This window comes from Octopus bimaculoides, chromosome 23, assembly GCF_046866305.1.
Source record: "Octopus bimaculoides isolate indiv1 chromosome 23, ASM4686630v1, whole genome shotgun sequence".
Taxonomy (NCBI): Eukaryota; Metazoa; Mollusca; class Cephalopoda; order Octopoda; family Octopodidae; genus Octopus; species Octopus bimaculoides.
The window spans coordinates 33,337,009-33,362,639 of record NC_142950.1 but is presented as its reverse complement, the minus strand read 5'-3'; the positions used below and the strand labels follow the sequence as shown (position 1 = coordinate 33,362,639).

Below are 25,631 nucleotides of genomic sequence, written 5' to 3'. Positions count from 1 at the left end.
TTTAAATGATTTAGAAGATCAAACAAGTAACAACCGGATTGAGACTCAGCTCTCACTTTGGAATTGCTTCTAAAATCAACATCATCGGCATACACCAATAATAAACCCATGTTGCATTTATGTGTGTGAGTGCGTGCATGTGTGTGAGTGCGTGCATGTGTGCATGCATGTAATCTATTAGCGCTGGGGTAAGTGGAATTATTGAATGAGAGAGAGAGAGAGAAACAAAGAGGAGGAGCATATAGCTTTCAATTTTTTTCCAAAAATATTACTTAGCTATGTATGTAGGGGCTGTGTGGTTCAGAAGCTTGATTCTCAACTATATGAACCAGGGTTCAGTCCCACAGCATGACACCTTGGGCAAGTGTTTTTCTGCTATAGCCTCAAGCTGATCAAACCTCGTGAGTTAATTTGGCAGACAGAAACTGAAAGAAGCCCATTGGTATATAGATATGTGTGTGTGTGTGTGTGTGTGTATGAGTATATTGGCTTATTTACAGACCCATAACTTAGTGGTTCAACAAAAGAGACCTATACAATAAATACCAGGTTTTAAAGAAAATAGGTCCTGGGATTGATTTGTTTGACTAAACCCTTCAAGGTGGTGTTCCAGCATGGCCACAGTACAATAACTAAAGCAAGTAATAAAAAAAAAAAGCAAAAGACACACACACGACTTAACAGTCGTAATACACAAACAAAAGAGAGAGAAAGTTCTCAGTGCCATAGAATCGTGTATTAATTTGCTTGGTTGAAACCAGCAGTGGGCAACTAGTAATGGCCTACATGCATGAAAGTCACGTCATTTCTTTGAAGATGGTGATATGATGAAATGTCACAAGTTTCATTGAAGGAAATTAACAGTAGTTGCTAGTGTTGGTTTCAGCTGATCAAATTGAATGTGTGTGTGTGTGTGTGTGTGTGTGTGTGTGTGTGCGCGTGCATGCGTGCGTGTGTGTGTGTGTGTGTATGTAGGTTCAGTTCCACTGCATGGCACCTTGGGCAAGTGTCTTTTACTATAGCTCTAGACAGACCAAAGATTTGTCAGTGGGTTTGGTTGACAGATACTGAAAGAAAACATCACACACATACACACACACAGAGACACAGACACACACACACACACACACACAAACACATATATATATATATGTATATATATATATATATATATATATATATATATATATATACGTGAAACTCCGAGTAACAGTCTTTTGTTATATTTCTGCTGCTTTTAAATAAAGCACATTACTCTACCTCTGGTATTTGAGTACTATTTTCCCACCTTGTTTCACATCTATGTGCTTACTCTGATATATATATATATATATATATATATATATATATATATATGTATATATATATATATATATATATATACACACACACACATACACAGGGTGCAATGAATAAACTGTTATCTAAATTACACAAAAATGAAAATAAAATAACACTGACATCTCATTTTAACAGATATATTTACCAAAATTACATAGAAATATCTTGAAATATTAACAAGTAAATTTATTCAATAAAATCGCCATTGCCTTTAACCATGCCTTCCAGATGACTTCTGGATGGTCTCCTTGTTTAAGTTGGTGAATGCTGCCATAATGTTGGTGCTACAACAAAATTCACACACTACACTTATGAAATTGGTTGACAATAGGTAGGGCATCCAGCCATAGAAACCAAACGAAACAGCATGTATGAACACCAAACTTTCAGGGCAGCAGTTCCCAATATGAAATGATTTGGACTGTGACAACCCATCCATGCCAGAATGAAGAACAGACATAAAATAAAGATGATGATGTACACATGCATACACACATTATACAGACATAGAGAGGTATACACACACACATAGGTATACATATACACACACACATATAAAAGTATATCTGTACATATAAATATACCTACATATATATATATATATATATATATATATATATATATATATATATATATATATATATATATATATATATGTCTATGTATGTACGAATGTGTGTGTGTGTCTGTATGTCTGTGAGTGCGTGTGCATATACATATACACCCACATATATAAAGACCAAAATAGTGTTGCTTTAAAATCAATAGTGAATCCAATACTGTACGGTCTTTTGAAGATGTCAAATTGTATAGAGTAGGATTTAATCATTGGAAATCTGTGCCAGAACATGTCAAATACTTTGCTAATGGTGAGGACTATAATTCAAACCTGTAGAGGAAAGGATATCTAGCTATTGAGACAGAACAGGTAGAGGAAGGGGAGAAAGAAAGGGAGAGAAAAAAAGGGAGAAAGAAGAGCAGAGTGGTTGCGGGGGGGGGGGGAAGAAAGGAAGATAGATAAAGGAAGAGAAAATGAGAGAGTGTAAGAAAGAGAAAATGAGGGAGAGAGAGAGAGAGAGAGGGGGGGGGGGAGTGTGACTTGAAGGAGATTGAAGATGAGAACATAAGAGAGAATGGTATATATTTATGTGGAAGAGAGATTAGAAAAAGACGTAGGACTGGGGGGGGGGAAGAGAGACGGAAGAACAGAGATGTCTAAGGGTGAGTAGGATGAAAACTAGATAGGAGAGGAGGAGGAGGAGAGGGATAGGATAGAGATAGCTGGGGGGTGGGTGAAGATGGAGAGGAGTAGAGAGAGAGAGAGAAAGGGTGGTGAGGTAGGATGAAAGCTAGAGATGGTAGAGGGGGGATGAAGGGATGAGATAAGAGGATGGGATGGAATGGGACAGAGAGAGAGAGAGAGAGAGAAAGAGAAACAGAGAGAGAAATGTGCAGCAATGAAAAAGAGACAGAGAGAAGAACACCACCCACCCCCACACACAACTGTTTCTATTACTATGAAACAAACACAAAACAACATTGGATGCGTTGGGGGAGAGAGAGAGAGGGGGAGGGGGAGAAGAGGGGGAGGGGGAGAGGGGGAGGGGGAGAGGGGGAGGGGGAGAGGAGGAGGGGTAGGGTAGAGAGAGGGACATAAAAACATAATTGCATGTTTCCATGTTGATAAACATATAACATGGAAACATGAAAGCTAAACAATGTGGCATGTTATTAGGCATTATTTATTATTTTCATTGATGTTGTTGTTGTTGTTTTCAGCTGTGGTGAAAATCATTATTATTATTATTATTATTATTATTATCATTATTATTATTATTATTATTGCTATTATCACATTTTGCAACGGTTTTCATCCAAGCTTCTGCTGCACCACTAGCAGGTGCACCTCTATGTGTTCCTGCGGTATGTTGCAGGATAGGATTGTCTTCTGAGGGGTGTAAAAACTGTGCTCATATATTTTGCATGCATGTGTGAAGCCTCTGTGGCCAATAAAGAAATTACTACTACCACTACTACTACTACTACTACTACTACTACTACTACTACTACTACTACTACTACTACTACTGTCATCACCGTTACAGTGTTTTCAACAGTTTCCATGTGCAGCTTCTGTTGCACCACCAGGTGCACTTCCTGCAGTATGTTTCAGCACATTGACTTTTGGGAGTACAAAGAATTATCGCTTTTTTATGTTGTATTTGTTTTGTTTCTGGTGATATCTTATTATTTCCTTTGCTGTTTATTGTTATTTCTATGTTGTGACTATCATCATCATCATCATTATTATTATTATTATTATTATTATTATTATTATTATTATTTCTTTTGGCTATTTTACTCCATATAAATCTCCATGCTGTTTTTTTGTATTTCATTCTTCTATGGTCTCCAACATCTTGGGCCATTGTGGCCAATAAAAGAAATAATTATAACAACTAGGTTGGTAGGATTGTTAGTTTGAAAAAAAAAAAAATGAAGTGCATTGCTGTAATTCTTCTGCTTCTTTATGTTCTTAGTTCAAATCCTGCCAAGGTCTTCTTTGCTTTCTATCATTCTAGGGTTGGAAAAATACAATACTAGTCAAGTGTAGGGCTGATTTAATCAAACTCTCCTCCCACAGTTTTCAGGCTCTGTGTCTATGGTGATTATAATAGTAATGATAATAATAATAATAATAATAATATACCTAGCTCAGATACCAGGAAACCCCAAAATGGCTGAAGTTCAAAAGATAGTGCTCATGGGAACTGCCCATATCCTACATAAAATACTGTCTATGTGATCTCAAATTTTAAAACAAACACACAATTTTCTTATGGTTTCTTAAACATTCTCTAGTACAATACTATGTACAAATCCAAATATATGGTACCCTAGGCATAACACCTACATGAACTTCTAACTTGTTGTCTCTTGAGGTCTCTGGGTGAGACTTGGAGCCAACTTGTACAAATGCAAAGCAAAAGTCAAACATGAAATAATAATAATAATAATAATAATAATAATAATAATAATAATAATAATAATAATAATAATAAAAATAAAAATAATAATAAAAATAATAATAAAAATAATAATAATAATAATAATAATAAAAAAAAATAATAATAATAATAATAAAAATAATAATAATAATAATAAAAATAATAAAAATAATAATAATAATAATAATAAAAAAAAAATAATAATAATAAAAATAATAATAATAAAAATAATAATAATAATAATAATAATAAAAATAATAATAATAATAATAGGAATTTTGGATGAAAAAGTTCAGTAGTTGTCATTAATTGATCACAAAGCAATTTGATGCATTGATCAATGGAGAAGAAGAAATCCCGGGCTGGTTGACAAAAACAACGATGTTGTGCCTGAAAGAAGCATCAAAGAGAAATGCTGCTGACAATTACAGATCAATTTTGTGCCTTCCATTAATGTGGAAGTTACTGTAAGGAGGAATTGCAGAAGAATTGTATAAACTTCTTGATGAGAACGATATATTACCACCCAAACAAAAAGGCTGCAGAATGAGATGCAGAGGCACCAAAGATCAGTTATTGATACACAAAATGGTAATGTAAGATTGTAAACGAAGGAGAACAAATCTGGGAATGGCCTGGATTGACTATCACAAAGCTTGTGATATGATTCCACATTTGTGGACCATCAAGTGCTTACATCTGTGTCGAATTGTGAGGAACGCAATGTGTTTCCTGAAGAGAAGTATGATGGGATGGAAAGCTGAACTGACATCTTATGGAAAAAGCTTGCACACCCTGGGTATCAGATGAAGGATTTTCCAGGATGATAGCTTATCTCTGTTGCTTTTTGTTCTCTGCATGATACCTCTGACCTTGGTACTTAGGAAAACGAACCTGGGGAACCAACTAAAGGAAAAATCCCAAACAATCAACCACCTCCTCTTCATGGATGACTTGAAACTGTATTTCAAAGAGGAAACACAAGTGAGTTCCTTGGTGAACATGGTCCACTGATTTAGTACTGATATTAGAATGGAATTTGAACTCAAGAAGAAGTGCAGAATAATCTACCTAAAAAGAGGCAAGGTACAGTCCCTGGCAGGAATAGAATTACCGAACAAACACCTGATTAAACAAACTGAAATGGAATGATACAAATGCCTTGATGTACTAGAATTCAACGAGATAACGGAGAAGGAAATGAAAGAGCAACTGAGGATGGAGTGTTTCTGAAGACTGGGGTTGGTGTTGCGCTCAAAATTGACTGGATAAAATAAAATCCAAGCAGTTAATATGTGGGCGATACTTTAGGTAGAAGACCCCCAATTTTTTTTTTGGGGGGGGGGGAGGGTGATAGTCAATTACATTGACCCCTAGTGCTCAACTGGTACTTATTTCATTGACCCCCAAAAGAATGAAAGGCAAAGTCAACCTCAGTGGAATTTGAACTCAGAACATAAAAATGGATGAATAGTGTGTGGGAGATGCTTACAGTACCTAGGTTTCCCAAGTGGTCACCCATCTAAGTACTCACTAGGCTTGACATTGCTTAACTTTGGTGATCAGACGAGAACCAGTGCATTCAATAAATGACCAAAAGCTATAATAATAATAATAATAATAATAATAATAATAATAATAATAATAATTATTATTATTATTATTATTATTATTATTGTTGTCATTATTTAGTTTTGTGATTTATTTATTATAATTAGATTTAGTCGCTTAAATCATTGATAAGATTGTGGTCAATTTGTAATCAGGTCTCCTTTAAATGTAGCTGGGGCATATACAGCAACAGAAGATAAAAAAAATCATTTTGTTCTTTTCTGTTTTAACTTGAAAATGTTGCAAGTAAGAGGTGCCAACCGATCCAATCCAATCAAACAGATTAATTATGAGTGAACAAAGAAGCTCCTGCAACAGCAGGTGAGGAACTCCTTGCCAGCAGGTAAAACACAGCCTCCCATTTGAGTTTAAAATCACTCACTAGTTAATAAATAATGCATGATATCATTTTAATTAATGATGCTTCATGCAATTTCAATCATATGTATAAATTTACAAAATTAACAATTCATTATTTCATCACCACCCCTGCACAGATGTGACCCTTGCAATTTCAATCTTGGTTATTATAAAAGGTTTTTCTATATCTGTTCTAAATGGTTGCTCAGTTTGCTTGAAATAGTAACAAAATCTTCTTCAAACCATACACTGATGTCTTAAAAAAAGGAAGGACAAATCGGATAATATACTCCTCAATACACCATGTCCTGCCAAAGGTAAGATTTTAATGGTAATAAATTGAGTACCAGTGAAACGCTGGGTTTGATGTGAACAACTAGTCCCTTCCCCAAAATTTCAGGCCTTGTATCTCTAGTAGAAAGGATTATTCAATATATCTTGCTTTATTTTTTAAAACAGCGCATAATGTTATTTGAAAAAAATTTGGCTGCTACTTCTAGCAGACTGAGCAACAGTGTAGCTCAGGCATGGGATGGGCAACCTTTGTGATAAAGAAGATTGCATGAGATATGACTCATCATCAGGCAGGCCACACATTCAGAAAGTCTTGCAGGCCACACTTTGCCCATGACTGGTGTAGATGCTACCTCAATGGCTTCCTGGTAAACTAATTAGTAAAACTACTCTGATATCACAGAATCTTTTCAAGAACCAAGTTTCAAACCTCCATATCCTTTCATCTCTACTCAGAGAGAAACAGAAGAGTCAATGAAAAAAAAAAAGAAAAAAAAAAAAGAAGTCCTTTTAAATTAAAAAAAATTTCAAGCATCATTGAGAATTAAATAAACACTAGAAATGACAATGGCATCCTGGGGCCCTACAAGGGGTCATAGAAAAGTAATAATTTATTGTATTTGTGTTTTGAGTCTTAAAAAGAGCAGCATTACAGAATGTTTAATTTGATTTTATCTTTATACAATGACTGCCTCATCTTATCATACACACGTGCATGTGTGTATGTACACACACACACACATGCACAAGTTGCTGCTAATGTGGTGGGGTCTAATGGTTTCCATGTGCTTAGTTCCATGGTGTGTGTCCTTCATGCAAAAACAAAGAGGAGGAATGAGAAAATATCTGCGAAATTTGCTCCGGGCCTAAGCAAAGAATTCTATGAAATTGCAGTAAAGAAAACTTAATAAATGCCTAAAAAAAAGAACAAAAACAAAATGTAATAGGGATAGATTAGAAAGGAGTGGAGTGAAGGGAAGAGAGAGAGAGAGAGATTCATACTGTTGTAGTAGAGGGCTGGCTATACATTTTAATATCTTTTTTACATAAAATTACAAACAAAATGCTAATATTTTCCAACATTTTCATCCTGTAGACATAAAACTTTATAAATTTGAATTCTCGAGCGAACGTATTTAATCTTAAGAACAAGGCAAAATAAATAAATAAATAAATAAGAACTCTTCCTAATTTCTTTTTTGGGGGTGGGTAAACAATAAATAAATGAAAATACAAATAGAATAAATATTAAAAAAATATTTTTAAAAATGAAAAATATTTTTTAAAAAAATGATCTCATCAAAATATTAATTTGAAAATCATGAATATCATTTTGTACTTGAAGCTTAAAAAACTCAGAAGAATGAGAAGTAGTAATGTTCAATCTTTTCCCCAGCAGTAGAGGACTTGAAATACATTGATTTCAGTCAGATGAACCCATTGACCCTTTAACATTCAGATTATTCTGTTTATTGTAATGCTTCTTTATTCACTTGAGTATTGGGCCTTACGGAGGCACTGACGAATGACTGGGACCTTTGGCATTTTGCTGTGCTTGAGAAGAAGACCTATCAAGCCAACTAAAATCACAGTTGTGGCAGATACTGGTGTCATGCAAATGGCACCTGTGCCAGTGGCATGTAAAAGTACCCATTACACTCTCAGAGTGGTTGGCATTAAGAAGGGCATCCAGCTGCAGAAACCATGCCAAATCAGACTGGAGTCTGGTGCAGCCCTCCAGCTGGCCAGCCCTGGTCAAACTGTCCAACCCATGCCAGCATGGACAATGGACGTTAAATGATGATGATGATGATGATTGTTTTGAATTACTTATGCATTATTTTTTTGGTGTTTCGATGATGTGTTTATTTATTTTTAGATTTGGTACGGAGGTCCATACCAAACTAATGTAACTTTTCCTCATCTAAGGTGATTTAATGAAAACTTAGCTGCAATTTCTAGCAGCCTGGATAGCAAAATAGAAGCTATCTCACATTGGCTCAATGTTATTTTTGGTGTGCGTGTGCGCACGTGCTTATGTGTGAGTGCGTGTATGTATGGAGCTGTATTTGCAGACTCTGCAAGTCTTGTGAACTTAATGATCAACAGATTCAATCAAGCCAGTGTTCCAAACCTATGAAGCTGCCAAACAATCAGGTTATTTTATAGTCTAATTTATATCAAAGACATTTTATATATATATATATACATACACACACACACACCCTTATTCTCACTCTTTTCCACTCTGTGTGTATAAGTGGGTGTGTGTGTGCATGCACACATCTATAGATTTTTACTTTTATTCAACATCCCATTAAAGCCTACATGTAAACAAAATGTGATGGAAGAAATAAGACAAAATAATTGTTTATTTGTTTATTTCTTCCTTCCTTCCTCCTTTTACTGAAAAGGTTCTCTAAAGAAAACACAATTTTATATCGTAATGGCCTTTAAAATAAAATTAAAACCAACACAAACAAAACAAAACAAAACAAAACAAAAAAAAATTATCTGGTTTAAAATGAATTCTTTACTTCAGCAGGCAATGGCTATGTGGTTAGGAAGTTTGCCTCACAAACTACGTGATTTCTGGTTTGATGCACTGTGGTGTAGTAACTTGAGCAAGTGTCTTCTACCCTGAAAGATCTCAGATCAACCAAAGCCTTGGCTATACAATCTGGTGGACAATGCAACCAATATTAAACCAGCAGCTTGTTTTGGGAGGTGTTGGGTAGGAGCACAAAGGATGCAAGTCACAGGATCCCCGGAGCATGTCCAAGAGTGAACAACCACTAATGATTGTTAGTTGCATATATCTTATAGGTGCAGGCATGTGGTTAGGAAGCAAGTTTCCTGACCACATAGTTCTAGGTTCAGTCTCACTTTGTGGCACCTTGGGCAAGTGCCTTCTACTATAGTCTCAGGCCAACCAAAGCCTTGTGAGTGGATTTGGGAAACTGGAAGAAGCCAGTCATGTGTGTGTGTGTGTGTGTGTGTGTGTGTGTGTGTGTGTTTATTGTGTTTGCCCCCACTACCGCTTGACAACTAGTATTGGTGTGTTTACATCCCTATAACTTAGTGGTTCAGCAAAAGAGACTGATAGAATAAGTACTAGGCTTAGCAAAAGATTAAGTAATGGGGTTGATTCATACAATTAGAAATTCTTCAATGCAATGCCCCAGCATGGCCACAGTCTAATGACTGAAACAAGTGAAAGATTAAAGATAGTCTCAGGTAGTCATGCTTGGGAATTCAGCCTTGACAGTCTAATCACTGGAGTAAATCACTTCAAAGCTTGGAGACCAGGGAGTCTTTCCATGTCAAGTTGCTACTTCTCCACATCCACATTGATAATGTGGAGAAGTACTTTGAGACTACAGAGGTATGATTAGAATGCCATAGGAAAGAATCGCCAGACAGATTCTTCAAGGTGAATCAACTGGATGGAGACCTAAGAGTAGACTGTCCTTTCAGACTGGGGCCCCTGTGTTTTACTTTACCCTCCACCTAGGCTCCTGAGCAAAAAAAAAAAAATAGCTGCATATAGAGCTCAAGAGTAATGATTGCAGGCATAACTAAAAGACAGAAACACACACAAAAAACAAAAAAAAAAAAGGGAGAATAACAATAATAAGCCTTTCACTAAACTACCATACTTGTTAGGTAAACTAATGGACAGAAACACACACAAAAAAAAAAATTCTTCGGAATAACAAAATAGACCTATCTGTCAACTACCATATTTGTTCACCCGAATCACTAATTTCCTCATCACTTTCACCAGTTTGATTGTCTGAATCACTCTTATTGCCTGTGTAAGGGTAAACTCTTCATCCGAAGAATAAATAACGTCAATAATTTCCTCAACTGCAAAGAGTCTCGGCCTTGCTTGTTTACAAGACAAAGTGCTGGGTTTATCACAAGCTCATTTCATTGCAAAATCGTTTTTTTTTTTTCTTCCCTCGATTAAAAACAAAAGTAAACAACAGCAATGGGGGGGGGGGACATCATAAGCAATGAGTCATAAACACACTTGACTACAAAGCTGCAACATGATCAATTGTCTATTTTTAATATTTTATCTTCTTTTTCTGCATGTGTTGTTCATTACCATTTTACAGGGGAATCTGGAAGAAATTATGTTTATGCTATTCCTACAATTCTGGGAACAGGGCACGATAAGGTTAAGAATGAGATGGCTGGATAATATCTGTAGTCTCAGTTGGTCATGCTTGGGAACGCAGCTGGAGAGTGTAATGGCAGTTGCTTTCGATAGGACCCTACAGAGGAGGTCCCTGAGGACTCTACACCCACAACCATCCTAAGAAAAGCGGGCAGAGAAGATGAGTAGATGGAAAACTGTGTGGAAGTTTGTTGGAGAGACCATTACTGGTTTTGGGGGTAAGAGACTTAATTTGTCATCACAGTTAAACACCACCTCTTGAGTGTCATTGTAGTTTACCCTGTTGCAAGCATTTAGAGCAAAGCCCTGGCCCCCAAGGTTTGAGAATAACATCCTCCCACCAGCCCTGAAGAGTATCATGGGTGTGGTTCCTCCACCCACTAGTTTTAGAGGTTATGAAAGCAATCATATAGAACAGCCCTTTCACCTCTCACTAAACCATGAACAAAAAAAATTCTTTTTATGAAAAAAAAAAGAAAAAAAAAAGTAAAAAAGAAAAAAAAACAAACATAAAAATGTAAATAATTACCGACCTGATACTGTCTTACAGTGCGAGGGGGTCCATGAGCTGGTGGCTTTTTCTTTTTGCTATGTGTAGTCATGTTGGTATCAAATTGAGTAGAGAGAGAGAGAGAGAGAGAGAGAGAGAGAGAGAGAGAGAGGGGAGGATGGAATGGAGAGAGGCAGAAAGAAAGAGAAAGAAAGAAAAGTGTCGATGGAAGTGAGGAAGTGACTAGAATAATTTTACTGCATCTGCATAGAAAATTTTTCTATCTTTATAGATCAATTATTTAGTATTCTTCTTATCATTATTATTAAAGCTATATACTGTATATTGTCACTGGGGATAAACAAGAGAGGCATTAGCTAGTTAATACATAGTATTTATGAGCATGACTGTGACTGTATGAGTACGACAGCGAGAGAACAAGGGTGAATGAACATGTGTCTCTATGTTATACTAAACGAAAGCCAAACGTGAAAACATCCACATCACTAAATCACTCTTTACATATACATATGTGTGTGTGTGTGTGTGTGTGTGTGTGTGTGTGAACTATAAACACAAACCAAGGGAAAACAGAACAAGTCTTGTGGTTACAATCCACATTTAAAGAAATCAAATTTTAGCTAAAAATGCAAAAAAAAAAAAAAAAATTAGTGGGGAATCTAATGTTAGACAACTGATTGAATCTAATTGAATTTCTATGTATTGCTAAACCAAACCAAATGAAATATTAAAAGTAGCTATGTTTCCTTTCAATAATGTTTGAAAACAAAAAAAAACTTCTGGCAAGAATTTATTCCTAAAAGAATCCTGCCAGCTAAAAAAAAAAAAAAAAAAAAAAAAAAAAAAAGAAGAAAGAAGTAATATGATAAACAACTCAGAATAAAAATGTTTGCTTCCAATACAAACGGTGTATTATCTGTAGATAGACCTGCATCAATATTAGAATCAAATTAGGAGATTTGGAAAATATTTTGTTAATGAATTAATTAGCTCTTGGAATTAATTTCAAAAATATTAAGAAATACGTAACTATAGAAGATGATAATCAGAGAAGAGACCAAAAAAAGAAAAAAATGAGAGCTTCAAATAGTTATGTTTAATAAATTTGGTTAAACCCTGTAGTTGTAAATAGAAATAAAACTAAAGATAGGAAAGATATCTAATTCCTCAGGAAAACACAATTCTAAAAACAAGATAAATTAGACAAGAATAAATCTTAAAACTCCTGGGAACTTTAGATAATGCTGAAAGAAATTTCAACAAAATACATAACTATGTAGCAAAATGGTTGAGACTACAGAGAAATTTCAAGAATTAGATGTATAAATTTGGAAAACGCTCAAAGTGATTTCATTTAAAAACATACATGTCAGAAAATGGCTGACAACCTTAGAGAAACTCTAAGAATTAGATGTAGTGAAAATTCGGAAAACGCTCAAAGTGATTTCAACTAAATACGTACGAGGCAGGAAGGTGTTGGAACAAATCAAAGAGGAACTCTAGGAAACTGTTGTAGTGAAATCAAGTTTTTTTTTTTTTCTTCCCTCTCAATTTAGTAATGTATAAAGAGTAGAAATTAAATAGAATAAGCTTAAGGATAAATAACTTATGAATTCTATTAAAGAAAGAAGTAGATGGAAGTTTTCTGAGGATAGAAGAAGGAATAATACAGTAATGGAAAGAATTGATATGAGTCTGAAAACATATAAGAGAGGTGAGAACTATGAAGCTAAGACAGGCCAGGCCAGTTCTAGCTGGTAAAGGTTTGCAGCTGGGATAGAATGAAAAAAGAAAAAAAAAAATTAACATTAATTAGAAAGTAACTATAGCATGTTCTAATCATAATGATGTAAACTATCTTATCAGTGAATATTTAATTGCAGTTCAGAACTCCACTTTTAATGTTACCCCCCCCCCTCAACATGAGCTCTTAGCATAACACCCCACTCCTCAAAATTCTTCTCCATCCCACACTATCTCAAAACTAATTTTCCAGTTTACACACATTATGAGATATGTCAAAAAAAAAAAAGAAAAGAAATAAATAAATAAAAAGCTAGCAAACAAACAACACTACATATCATGAAAAATTATCAACATAAAAAAAAATTACATTGAACATGATTGTTTTATTTCATTTAATTCATCAATTATCTTTGCTAATGTTGCTGTTTAATCCCGAGTAGGCCTTCACTGAGCAAAATTAAGATAAAAGTCACACTAGCAGTGATCTTCTCATTCTTTTTTTTCCTCTAAACATAGTATACATCTCAATCCCAACCTCTTTATTAAGTCTACAGAAGTAGATTGTTCTCATTGCACTGTCCATGCAGGGATATTCTCCTAGCAGTTATTTTCCTAATTGTGATATTCCTTGCTTATTCTGCTTCAACTAGAATATGTATTGTTTGTCTGATCCATGACAAAATTCATACCCCAAAGCTTAACTACATTTAGCACTTCATATATATATATATATATATATATATATATATATATATATATATATATATATATATATATATATATGGGAGAATATACAAATAATAACAACAGACGAGGACAGGTGGTGTAAATAACAAAAGGATATATTAGTATGACGCTCGGGAATACGGAAAGTCTTTGACGTTTCGAGCTACGCTCTTCAACAGAAAGAATACGGAGACAAGGAGAAAAACACGGAGAAAAAAATATATATATATATACACACACACACACATATATATAACACTTCATCAATGCTTATATTTGCTATTCCATTGTCCTAGTTTGAAATTCCAGGAACGTCACCAAAAATGACAAGCACCTGACGAAGGCCAGAGGGAAACAACAGCTGAAACATTGTAATTATTACAACCAAGAGGAGGACACTAGTCCAAATATATAAGTGCATGGTAATGGTGATCATTCTTTCAGAATTTCAGACAAAATTATTAAGATCCAGGAAATAATTTACAGGATGCATATATGGTATCAAGATATAGGAAATAATTGAAACCATCTGTATATGGTGTTAAGATACAGAAAAATAACAGACCATCAATGAATGGTATAAAGATATTGGAAATAATTGAGAGCATTCATATATGGTATTAAGACTGGTAAGATTTAAATTTGATACCATGAACATATAAGACACTTATATAAGGCATCTAAGTATAAGACACCAGATGATAAACCATCAAAACATAGGTGTAGATGTAAATACTGATTTCTGAGCAAGGCACAATGGCTTCAAATTTAGTGATTGAATATTAATCAATAGGAGGTGAATTGGAAGAAATATACCATATTTTCCAACATACAAGTTGAATTTTTCAGACCAAAATTTATAGCCAAAAAAGGTAGGTTAACTTAGACACAAAGACCAATTTGGAGGATCAAAGATTCTGTGAAATGAAAAAGGGTTTGGAAAGAGAGTGACAATGAATGTTTATACTATATGTTTACAATATGTACCACACTGACTTGAATTTGTTCTGGCTCTGTGTCTTATAATTGTGATATAATTATGATCATATAAGGTATTAAGATGTATGATATAATTACAAACATATAAAGTATTAAGATATGATATATAATTATGACCATATAAGGTATCAAGATGTGTGCTATAATTATGACCATATAAGGTATTAACATTCATAAAATAAGTGAGAACCGTATTTTAGATAAAGTAAACTTCTTGAGGGTCTGAGATTTTCTTATGGTAAATTTTATGTTGTGTAAGAATTTTTTTTGTGAAAATGCATTTATTGCATAAATGAAGTGGGTGTAGTAAAGAAGAAAATAATAGAGATACATTAAAATGAATAGCATTTTATTAGCTGCTAAATGTATAGTAAACAAGCATTTTTTCTTTTTGAGAGGTGGGTAACACATTTTTAAAATGATAAAAATAAAAGGTATTCTGAAATTGTAAAATATGCACACACACACATACTTATAATCACTCACTCACTCTCTTTCTCACAAACACATACACATATCTTACTTTGCTATTGCCAGATAATGAATACATGCTTATTACAATTTCCAAAATTGCCGTTAGCTCAGTTTCTCTCATTATTCTAGATGCTGTTATTTTGGTAAATTTCCTGTATTTTAAGATTTGTGAACCAAAGAGCTGCTTGGTTTTATTTGATCTAGCAATGAGTAGTGCGAGGATTAGCGGAGAGATATATTTAGGCTTATTGGGTATCTGACTTCCTCTTCTCAATCTTTGGTTTAGGAAGTTACTATGAAGATATTCAGGAGAACATGTCTGTAGAATCATGTATCTGTAGACCACATAAAAAAAAAAAGAAAACTGAACGAGAGCCCTGTTCGCTAGATTGACAATATGCAACCTTTGGGTCCTTTGTCAAGTTTTATCTTTCTCGATGTGTCTTCTGTTGCTGTTGCTACAAGAGTTTTTGCTATTTTGATCTCGTTGTTGCCACCACTACATTAACGTCACTAATACTTAATTCTCAAGTTGGCAAGATGGTATATACATGGTTGCTAGGCTGCTTGATCAGCTAGCAATAGATGAAAAATCTCACTGAAACTACACAGCCCTGCCACCTAAGAACAAAAATATATATATATATGCACATACACACACACACACACACACACATATATATATATGATTTCACTTAGGCATAGCGATACTGGTAACAGTTGTTAGAACTCAGTATATATATATATATATGCTTTATTCTAAAGCATTAAGTGTCTACAGAGCATAATATAGATTATTGAATGACAGGGGAACAGGAATTACACAATTAACTTAATTAGCTTACAGTTGTTTTTGCTATGAGCAGCAGCGCATTCAGAACTGACTGCTTGTGCAACACCTTATAACTTCTATTTCTTAAAGAAAAAAAAAAACAGCCATAAGTTAAAGAATCTGATCATGTTATTGTTGTGCTCCTTGTCATTTAATGACACACACACACACACATATATATATATATATATATATATATATATATATATATATTAATGAAGCTGATAAACATACTTCATAAACTGTTACTCAGATTTTCATGCAATCATTCATCATACTGTCTGATGAACAGAACAGATACATGAAACTCTGAATAACATTGTGTGAAGTTTTTATCAGCTTCAATAGAATAGTATTTTATTCTACCGTTGATATTTGAATACTATTTTCTTCACCTTCTTTTGCAACAATGTCATTGTGTGCGTGTGTGCATGCGCGCATAGGCACACACATCTGTATAAGGATATAAAGACTAGCTGAAGGGTAACCTCTCAGCAGTCAATTATATCTCACAACACCTTGGAGCAAATAGCTTTGGAGCGAAGAAAATAGAGGTTGTTGTGTCAAAATGGTGTACGAGACTTTGTTTCAACCAACATTAACAGGCTTAGGGGTGCAAGGCAAAGGAGAAGAGCAACTGCAAATATACGGCCTGCACTGACCTGTAATCTTCCTATTTGCAACATCTGCAGGCTTCTTTGCAAATCATTGGCAGGACTCAAATGTCACATTTGACATAAGCATTACAACTGACAAAGAAAGTGTAGGTTGTCGGATCCTCATATGTCGAAACTAATGGGAGAGTTCATCCCCCCCCCCCCCCCCCCACACACACACGAGAGGATGCTGAGTAGTTCCTGGCTTTAAGGGTATCGCAAAAACGCTTGGTTGGAAACCCAACCTTTCCAATTCTTTTACAGGGTTTAGAAAAACTGAAGGACTGCTGCTATAAGTGTTTGAATCTGAGAGGGGAATATGTTGAATAAAATCATAATTATATGATCCTCCTGTATTTTCTTTTACCCAAAGCCAAGAACTTTTCTGCACCACACTCATGTGTGTGTGTGTGTGTGTGTATAAAGATATGTCTGATGGGCTTCTTACAGTTTCCATCACCAAATTCTTTTGAATGGCATTGGTCATCCTGAGGTTGTAGAGGAAAACACCCAAGGTAACATGTAATGGGACTGAACTTGGAACCTTGTGGTTGCAAGATAAACTTCTTAACCATATAACCATACCTAGACCTCATGTGTGTGTATGTGCGAGTGTGCATACACACACACACACACACAATATGCTGGCAGTAATATGATTTATGGGAGTTTGGCTGCTATTTCTGGCATGTCTGGCAACTGTGAAGAGATTTCTTCAAGAAAGTTATGTTTACTGTAATAAATCCATCCAGTTTTCATTGTTTCTAAGTTTATATACACTAAAGTAAACAAACGTAGAAGTAAGTTCCTTCTGTGAGTATATTCATTGTGATGGATCACTGTGTTTAGATGCATCAATATTAGGTGCAGCAATATATTTATGAAATATCAATTTTGGAAGGTCTCTGACACACACACACACAGACAAATGTATATACACAGCCATACACAGACACATGCATGCACATTAACGTATGACCATATAAAAACATATGCACATATACACGCATACATACAGACACACACAAATATATATATATATATATATATATATACAGGTATACATACATATGCACATACATGTACATGGAGATACAGACATATACACATTCATATAGAAATATATAAAAGCGTACACACACAAACATTTTCTTAATTGATTCGTATTTTCATATTTAAAGAACATTCACATAACTCCATGTAATATCTATTGATATATATATTCTAGTGGTTTGTATGCTGTGACAAATATAGAAAAAAAACAACCAGGACTGGTGAAAATATCTATAACTGTTGTTTATAGACTTCTTTTGAAGGCATACGCATGGCTGTGTGGTTAAGAAGTTCATTTTGCTACCATGTGGTCTCAGGTTCAGTCCCACTGTATGGCACTTTGGGCTAGTGTCTTCCAGTTTAGCCCTTGGATGACCAATGGTTTGTGAGTGAACTTGGTAGATAGAAACTGAGTAGGGGCCTGTCGTGTATCGAAACACATCTCTCTCTCTCTCTCTCTCTCTATATATATATATATATATATATATATATATATACACACACACACACACACACACACACAATAATAACATAAGGTAGAAATTCATAGGCATTATTATTGTTATTTTTCCTAAGCAGAAAGGAGTTCCACATAAATACCCATACCATTGGATTACCCCAGGAGATGGAATTAACAGGTGAGAGCCAACAAGAAGCATAAGAGCTTTTAAAAGTGCATTATGAAGCTAAACTAAACCAAACAAATATATATATATAAATTTTTTCTCTCCTTGTTTCTTTCTATGTTCCTTTCTGTTGAAGAGCGTAGGCCCGAAACGTTAAAGACTTTCTCTATTCCCGAGCGTTATACTAATACATCCATTTGTTGTTTACACCACCTGTCTTTGTCTGTTGTTTTTTTCGTAAATTCTCCCCTATATATATAAATATAACGAAAAATATGTTAAATATTCTAAATTTCTCGAAACTCTGCAAAAGGATGTTTGGATTTACCCGTCATGCATGAGGATTTGCCTGGGATACGTGTTCTTTTAACATTTACTGGTATCTGACTCTGTTGAACATTTATAACCAATTTCTTTTAATACAAAGCGCTTTATTGGTATCTGCCAGGATTTTTTAATCCCATTTTTTCTTCTATACACACACACACATACACACAAGTGTAAGTTTACATCCCTATAACCTAACAGTTTAGCACAAGTGACCAATAAAATAAGTACCAGACATAAAGAAAAACTACGTACACAGGTATATTTATTTGACTAAAACTCATCAGGACAGTGCCTTAGCATGGCCACAGTTCAATGACTGAAACTAGAGAGAGATAAAAGAAAAGTTCTGTGCAGTGGGAGAGCAAACTTGGAATCATGGTTTGAAAGAAAAGTCAACCACATAACCATACTTACATCCAGTTTGCACAAATTATGCTTTATAGTGTGTGCATGTCAAATCCACTTGGGGGGGCTTTTTGCTGTTGTTGTTGTTATTTTTTTTCTCCTTCTTAAAATATATTTGCAAGATTGTACATAAAGATATACTGTTATACTATCCAATTTATCAAGAATTCTAATAATTTAACAGACTTTTAGAGTTTTGAAGCTTCTTTTAAAAGAAGTGGAGTTGTCAACCATGTTGATGGATGAGGTCAAAGCTGTGCCAAAGAAATTTTTCAACATATCCAACTATGTTTTTTTCGTTTCTGTTTTTTTTTTTTTTAATTCAGCGGTGAATATCAATGATAATAAATGAGGAATATAAAAAGAAAATATACAAAAAGAACAAAAACAAAACAAAAATGATTTGCCTGTCTATTAGAAGCGATAAAGAAAATGCAAAACTAAGGCAGTCTCGAGAAATCTTATTTGCAATGAGAAGCTTATATATCAAAGGACAAAAATAAAAGGATGAAAAATGAAAACAGAAGTTCAGTTCATTTGAAACATTGTGGTTGTGGGTTCAATACTATTGCATGGCATTTTGATCTTGGACAAATGTCTCAACTTGAACAGTGCCTTTGTGGTAGTCCATCACATAAGTGTGTTTGTGCAGGCATATGTATGGTAATATGTATATGTGTTTATATATATGTATGTGTGTGTGTGTGTGGGGGGTATAGGTGCAAGCATGGCCGTGTGGTTAAGATGTTTGCTTTGCAACCAGGTGGTTTCAAGTTCAGTCCCACATTGCAGATGCTTGGGAATGTATCTCTTACTATAGCCCTGGGCCGAATAATACCTTGTGGATGAATTTGGTAGAAGAAATTGTGTGGAAGCCTATTGTGTGTGTGTGTGTGTGTGTGTGTGTGTGTGTGTGTGTGTGTGTGTTGGTATATGTGTTAATCATGCCCACCCCACTGCTTGACAACTACCATCGGTTTGTTTATGTCCCTGTAACTTAGTGGTTTGGCAAAAACATAAGTACCGGGGTTGATTTGTTCAACTAAAACCCTTCAAAGTGGTGCCCCAACATGACCTGAAACAAGAAAAAGATAACAGAAGATATGTGTATGTGTGTATATACATATGTGTTGCTTTATATGACAACACTCTGACACATAAACATATACACATATAAATGTTTGGGTATGTAAATGGAAGAAATGGCTGTATTAGAGCTTGTTCATCCCTTTAAAGACGATGATTCACTGCATGAGTAATTCCTCATTTCACGTGTATCCTTTAAGTGACAAATACATGATTGTGTGTGCACGTGCGCGCATTTGTGTATGTGTTATGTGTACTTTGGTGATGGCTTTCCGATAAATCAGTGCAACATTTTGCACTGAGATCGACTTAGTAATTTGGTAAATAGAAATAGAATTCATATCAGGCAAAGCACTTTAGGTCAGCAGGTACAAAATACAAGAAAAAAATTCCAGCTTGGTAGTGGTGCCCCAGCATGGCCACAGATTAAAACAACTTAAAATCAGTATAAGAGTCAAAAAATATATTCAACTAGAGATGAAACTAATAACATAATCTTTTATATTTTACTTGTTTTCTTCATTAGACTGTGGCCATGCTGGGGCACCATCTTGAAGGGTTTAGTTGAACAAATCAACCCCAGTACTTATGCTTTCAGCTCTAAAAATTATTCTATGAGTCTCTTTTTGTTAAACTGCTAAGTTACAAAGATGTAAACAAACCAACAATGGTTGTAAATTGATGACAGACAAACACATACCCAAACACACACAGATGGAATTTTTTCTGTTTGCATCTATCAAATCCACTTCCAAGGCTTTGATCGGCCTGGGACTATAGTAGAAGGCACTTGATCAACATACCGAACAGTGGGACTGAACCCAAGACCACATAGATGGGAAGCAAGCTTCTTGATCATACAACCACAAAATAAGTTTCAGAATTAGATTACTTAATACTGAGAGTAAATGAAGTCAACTCCATATTCAAAGAAAGATGATATAGTTCTGTAGTTTCAACATATCTGGAGGAGTAAAGGAAAAGTTTATAGAAACTAACGACTTAAACTAGCAGCAGTATTTAGTTCAAGATGGAAAGTGCTATAGAGAAATAATGAGTGTTGAAAAAAAATGTGTAATTTTATACCATTAAATTGTCTAAATAATTCAGTGATGACAGAAAAGTTATAAATGACCCAATCTTTAAGAAATCACACACATATACACACAGATATAAATACATATATACTTATACAAATATGTGTGTGCATGAGCATGTACGTATGAATGTGTGTATATATATATATATATATATATATATATATGTAAGCAAACATATATACACACACACACATATATATATATATATATATATATATATATGTAAGCAAACATATATACACACACACATATATATATATATATATATATATATATATATATATATGTAAGCAAACATATACACATATATATATATATATATATATATATATATATATATACACACACACATACACTCATATATACATACATACACACACACACATAAATATATTTCTAATCTTTTTTTAGAGCGAAAACCATGCAAGTTATAAGAAATCATACAAGTTGATGATCTGTACTTGTATATCAATATTTATGCACATACATAAAGACACACACACATCTTTATATACATAAAAAAATTCAACGCAAAAGATCTAATGTATAAGTCAATGAAACTATTCATTTTTTTTTTTAATCTATCAGCCAGTTTTCTTTGTTGTGAATTTTTAATTATGTTATATATTAGCTACTTTCTACAAGAGAAAAAGGTAAGGTAAAAATGTGTCTAAAATCAATGCAATGAATTCTATGTAATGTATAATAATACATCATATATACAAGGATGTCTGTGTGGTAAAAAGTTTGCTTCCAAAGCTCACGGTTCTAGGTTCAGTCCACTGCATGGTACAAAGGGCAAGTGTCTTCTGCAATAGCACTGGGTTTACCAAAGCCTTGTGAATGGATTTGGTTGATTAAAACTGATAAAAGCCAGTCACACACACACACACACACACGCGCACACACACACACATATGACAATGTGTGTATAGACAACTCTACATAAATGTAACTACCACGTATTTTGAATAACTATTTTTTTTTGTTCAGTAGCAACTGATGAGGTGAACAGTCACCAAAACAAGTGGATATTTTGTAAGGTAGCTTGTAAATATCAAATACTTAGGTCATATATTTATGTTCAATTCTTCCTGTTAGTTTAATTCACTTAAAATCAGAGGATCAACCACCTATCTGTTGAATCATTGGGTACTGTCATTTATTAAATATTTCACTAAGAGGAAGAAAACTTTTCCTGCCAAGGTTCATGTCTGTTTATCTACTACACACACATGTATATACACTCTCTCTCTCTCTCTCTCTCTCTCTCTCTCACATGTACACACATATACAGACATTATGATCGTCACTGTTGTTTTAACATTCATTTTTCTATTTCTATATTTGCCAATAGGAAACAATAGAGAGAAGTATTTAATGTAGGAATTGATAACTTAAAGTTCAAGTACTATTTGGCTATATGCCACCATGTTGTTTTAACTCCAAGATGCAATACACAATAAATGAATAAAAACTGAACAACAACAACAACAACAACAACAATAATAATAATAATAATAATAATAATAATAATAATAATAATAATAATAATAATAATAATAATAATAATAATAATAATAATAATAATGGTGGTGGTGGTGGTGCAAAAACTTAATGTATAAACATTAGCAAAACTTCTAACCTCAAGTAAACTTTGTCTGAAATGATTACAATAAGATATGTTCATCTTCAGATGCTTTATAATGATGCAATAAGAAAATTTAAGATCTCTTTTTGAAACACTTTCATGAACTTTACACACACACACACACACACACACACATATATATATATATATACATACACACACATACATATATATATTATACACAAATACACATACACTAATTACATTACTACTGTGGTAAATGACCAGCTATGTGTCCATAAGATAACAGAGTTCAGCTGATTAGTACTTGTTAGTGTACTGAATTTCCAGAAAGAGAGAAAGAGAAAGACTATATTCGTTTTTGCTTTATTTCTTGCACTCTCTCTCTCTCTCATCCGGTTTTATTCAACTTCATCACTGAAAGTTTGGCAAAGAATCAGGCGTGAACAGAACTGTATTAGTTCTCATCATTTATACACATTCTGATCAAGAAAAAAGGAAAAAAAAAAAAAAAAAGAAAAAAAAAAAAGAAAAAAAACTCCAACAACAATTAGGTATCTGAGTTGCTGGTCATTTGCATACAAGATTAACACACTAAATACATGTAGTTGAGAAGAAGAGCCTTTTTATTTGGTAACAGAACACAAGATATGTGTGTGTGAGCGTGTGTGTATATACACACACCTTTGCATACCAATATTAAATTAGTATCATAACAAAATACTTCCAAGACCGTAATTATTCTCACTTAAAGGTTTTAATAGCAACTGTTTACATGTTTAAGCACGATAAGAAAAATAAACCGTCAGATTTATCAGCTGAAGATGTATGCTTGAACTATCAGGGAAATAATACATATACACCAATCTATGTACACTGTATAGTCAAATATTGATTTCTTTTTAAACAAATCTTGTAGGAAGCTTTATCAAATGGATGTAAACCTATTATATGGAAACAACTGGAACATAGTTTAATAACTAGTAGCTTACCGCAAACACAAAGAGGAAAATATTTCAAACTCATTTATCTCGTATAAATGAAATCCATAAATTTTCGTGGAGCATAGAAATGCATGCAAAAGTCAACGGTAGGAAGAACAACGTAAAAAGGATTATTTAATTGAATAAATAAAGCAACATACCAGCCTTGTCACATTTTAAAATCCAAATGCAAGATCCATTATTAAATGCTACAGTATCAGGCTGTAACCACAACCAAAGTGCCTCATCAACAACAGAATGAATTTGTTAAGATTTATTCAACTAGAAATATGCATTAACATTAGCTGATTATAAATCAAGCAAAAGAATTACTGATAAATGCACTTTCGGAAATAGGTCAGTGCAGGGCATCATGCAAATTCAATGTATCTTCCTGAATTCAACATATTTCATAAGAAGATATGGCCATCTTTTATCTTTTACTTCTTTCAGTCATTAGACTGCAACCGTGCAGTAATTGGACTGCACTGCTTTGATGGGTTTAGTAGAAAAACTCAACACCCAGTGTTTGTTCCATTTTTTATTTTTTTTGAAGTCTCTTAGTTATTCTATAGGTCTCTTTTGCTGAACTGCTAAGTTTTCACCCACAAAGCAATGTAGGAAAAAAGTTTTTCCATCCATCTGACTTCTCTGCCCACTATTCCTGGGAGGGTCATAAGGGTAGAGTTCTAAGGCACCTTCTCCATAGGGTCCTATCAGATACAACTGTCCATTAGCTTCCAGCTACACTTCCAAGTCTGATCAGAGCAAAAAAAAAAACCCTTTTGATTATAATTCTGCTCATTTAGGACTAACGTTAGGATAAATAATGGTTTCAAAATTTTGGCACAAAACCAGCAATTTGGGGGAGGAGGAAAGTTGAATACATTAACCCCAGTACTTATTTCAACAACCCTGAAAGGATAAAAGACAAAGCCGACTTTGGCAGAATTTGAACTCAGAATGTAAAGATGGATGAAATGTTGTTACAGAGCACTAACGATTCAGTCAGCTTAGGATAAATAACAATAATAAATAATTTGTTGTACAGACGAAATAAATTGAAAATGCCATCAATGAGAGAGAAAGAGAGATAGAGATACAGAGAGAGAGAGAGAGAGAGAGAGAGAATGAGAGGAAAAGAAAAAAGGAAAAAATACTATTTATTATTATTATAGATAAAGACAATTTTGATGAGTGTAACATCTTATTGTTTGGATGAAAACAGCATATTTCCATCCACCCCCACCCCTTGCCACTCTGTCATCTGTTATTTCATTTACAAGTGTGAGGTTTGATAGATGTGAATGAAGTGTATTGTCTTACTCATTGTCTAAGCTTTCTGTTCAAGGACACACAAGTTAAGAAGTTGGAATATAAAAGCTGACTGTTACATAAATGTAAACAACGCTAATGAGTAAGACAATTAACAAGAGTGAGAACTGCTAACAAAAACAAAAACAAAAAACAAAGCAAAATCAGAGAAAGAAAGAAAATAAAAACAAAAGAAAGCAATAAAATAAAGAGTAGCATACTGAAAATTACAGAGTAGACGAAATCCATAATTAACAGGTAAAAAAAAGTATGGTAGGTGCCACAGGAAAGATGTGTGTCAGTGTGTGTGTGTGTGTGTGTGTGTGTGTGTGTGTGTATGTGTGTCTGCGTATTTGTGCACATGTGTTTGCATGTGTA

General features: G+C 34.1%; 1 protein-coding gene and 1 pseudogene across 20 annotated transcripts in view; both read right to left on the bottom strand.

Moving 5' to 3' along the window:
• LOC106883544 (tight junction protein 1) overlaps positions 1–25,631 on the bottom strand; it is a 589,197-nt gene that overhangs the window by 225,510 nt on the left and 338,056 nt on the right. For 2 of the 20 annotated variants that reach the window (XM_089340333.1, XM_089340347.1), the window contains exon 1: positions 11,334–13,089. The exons of the other annotated variants lie outside the window; for them this stretch is intronic. In XM_089340333.1, the coding sequence (XP_089196459.1) occupies positions 11,334–11,402 (69 nt within the window). In that variant the 5' untranslated portion in view covers positions 11,403–13,089. Of the gene's footprint in view, positions 1–11,333; positions 13,090–25,631 lie in introns of those variants that run through there. 20 annotated transcript variants of the gene reach the window in all.
• Positions 5,835–5,950, bottom strand: LOC128250644 (5S ribosomal RNA; annotated as a pseudogene).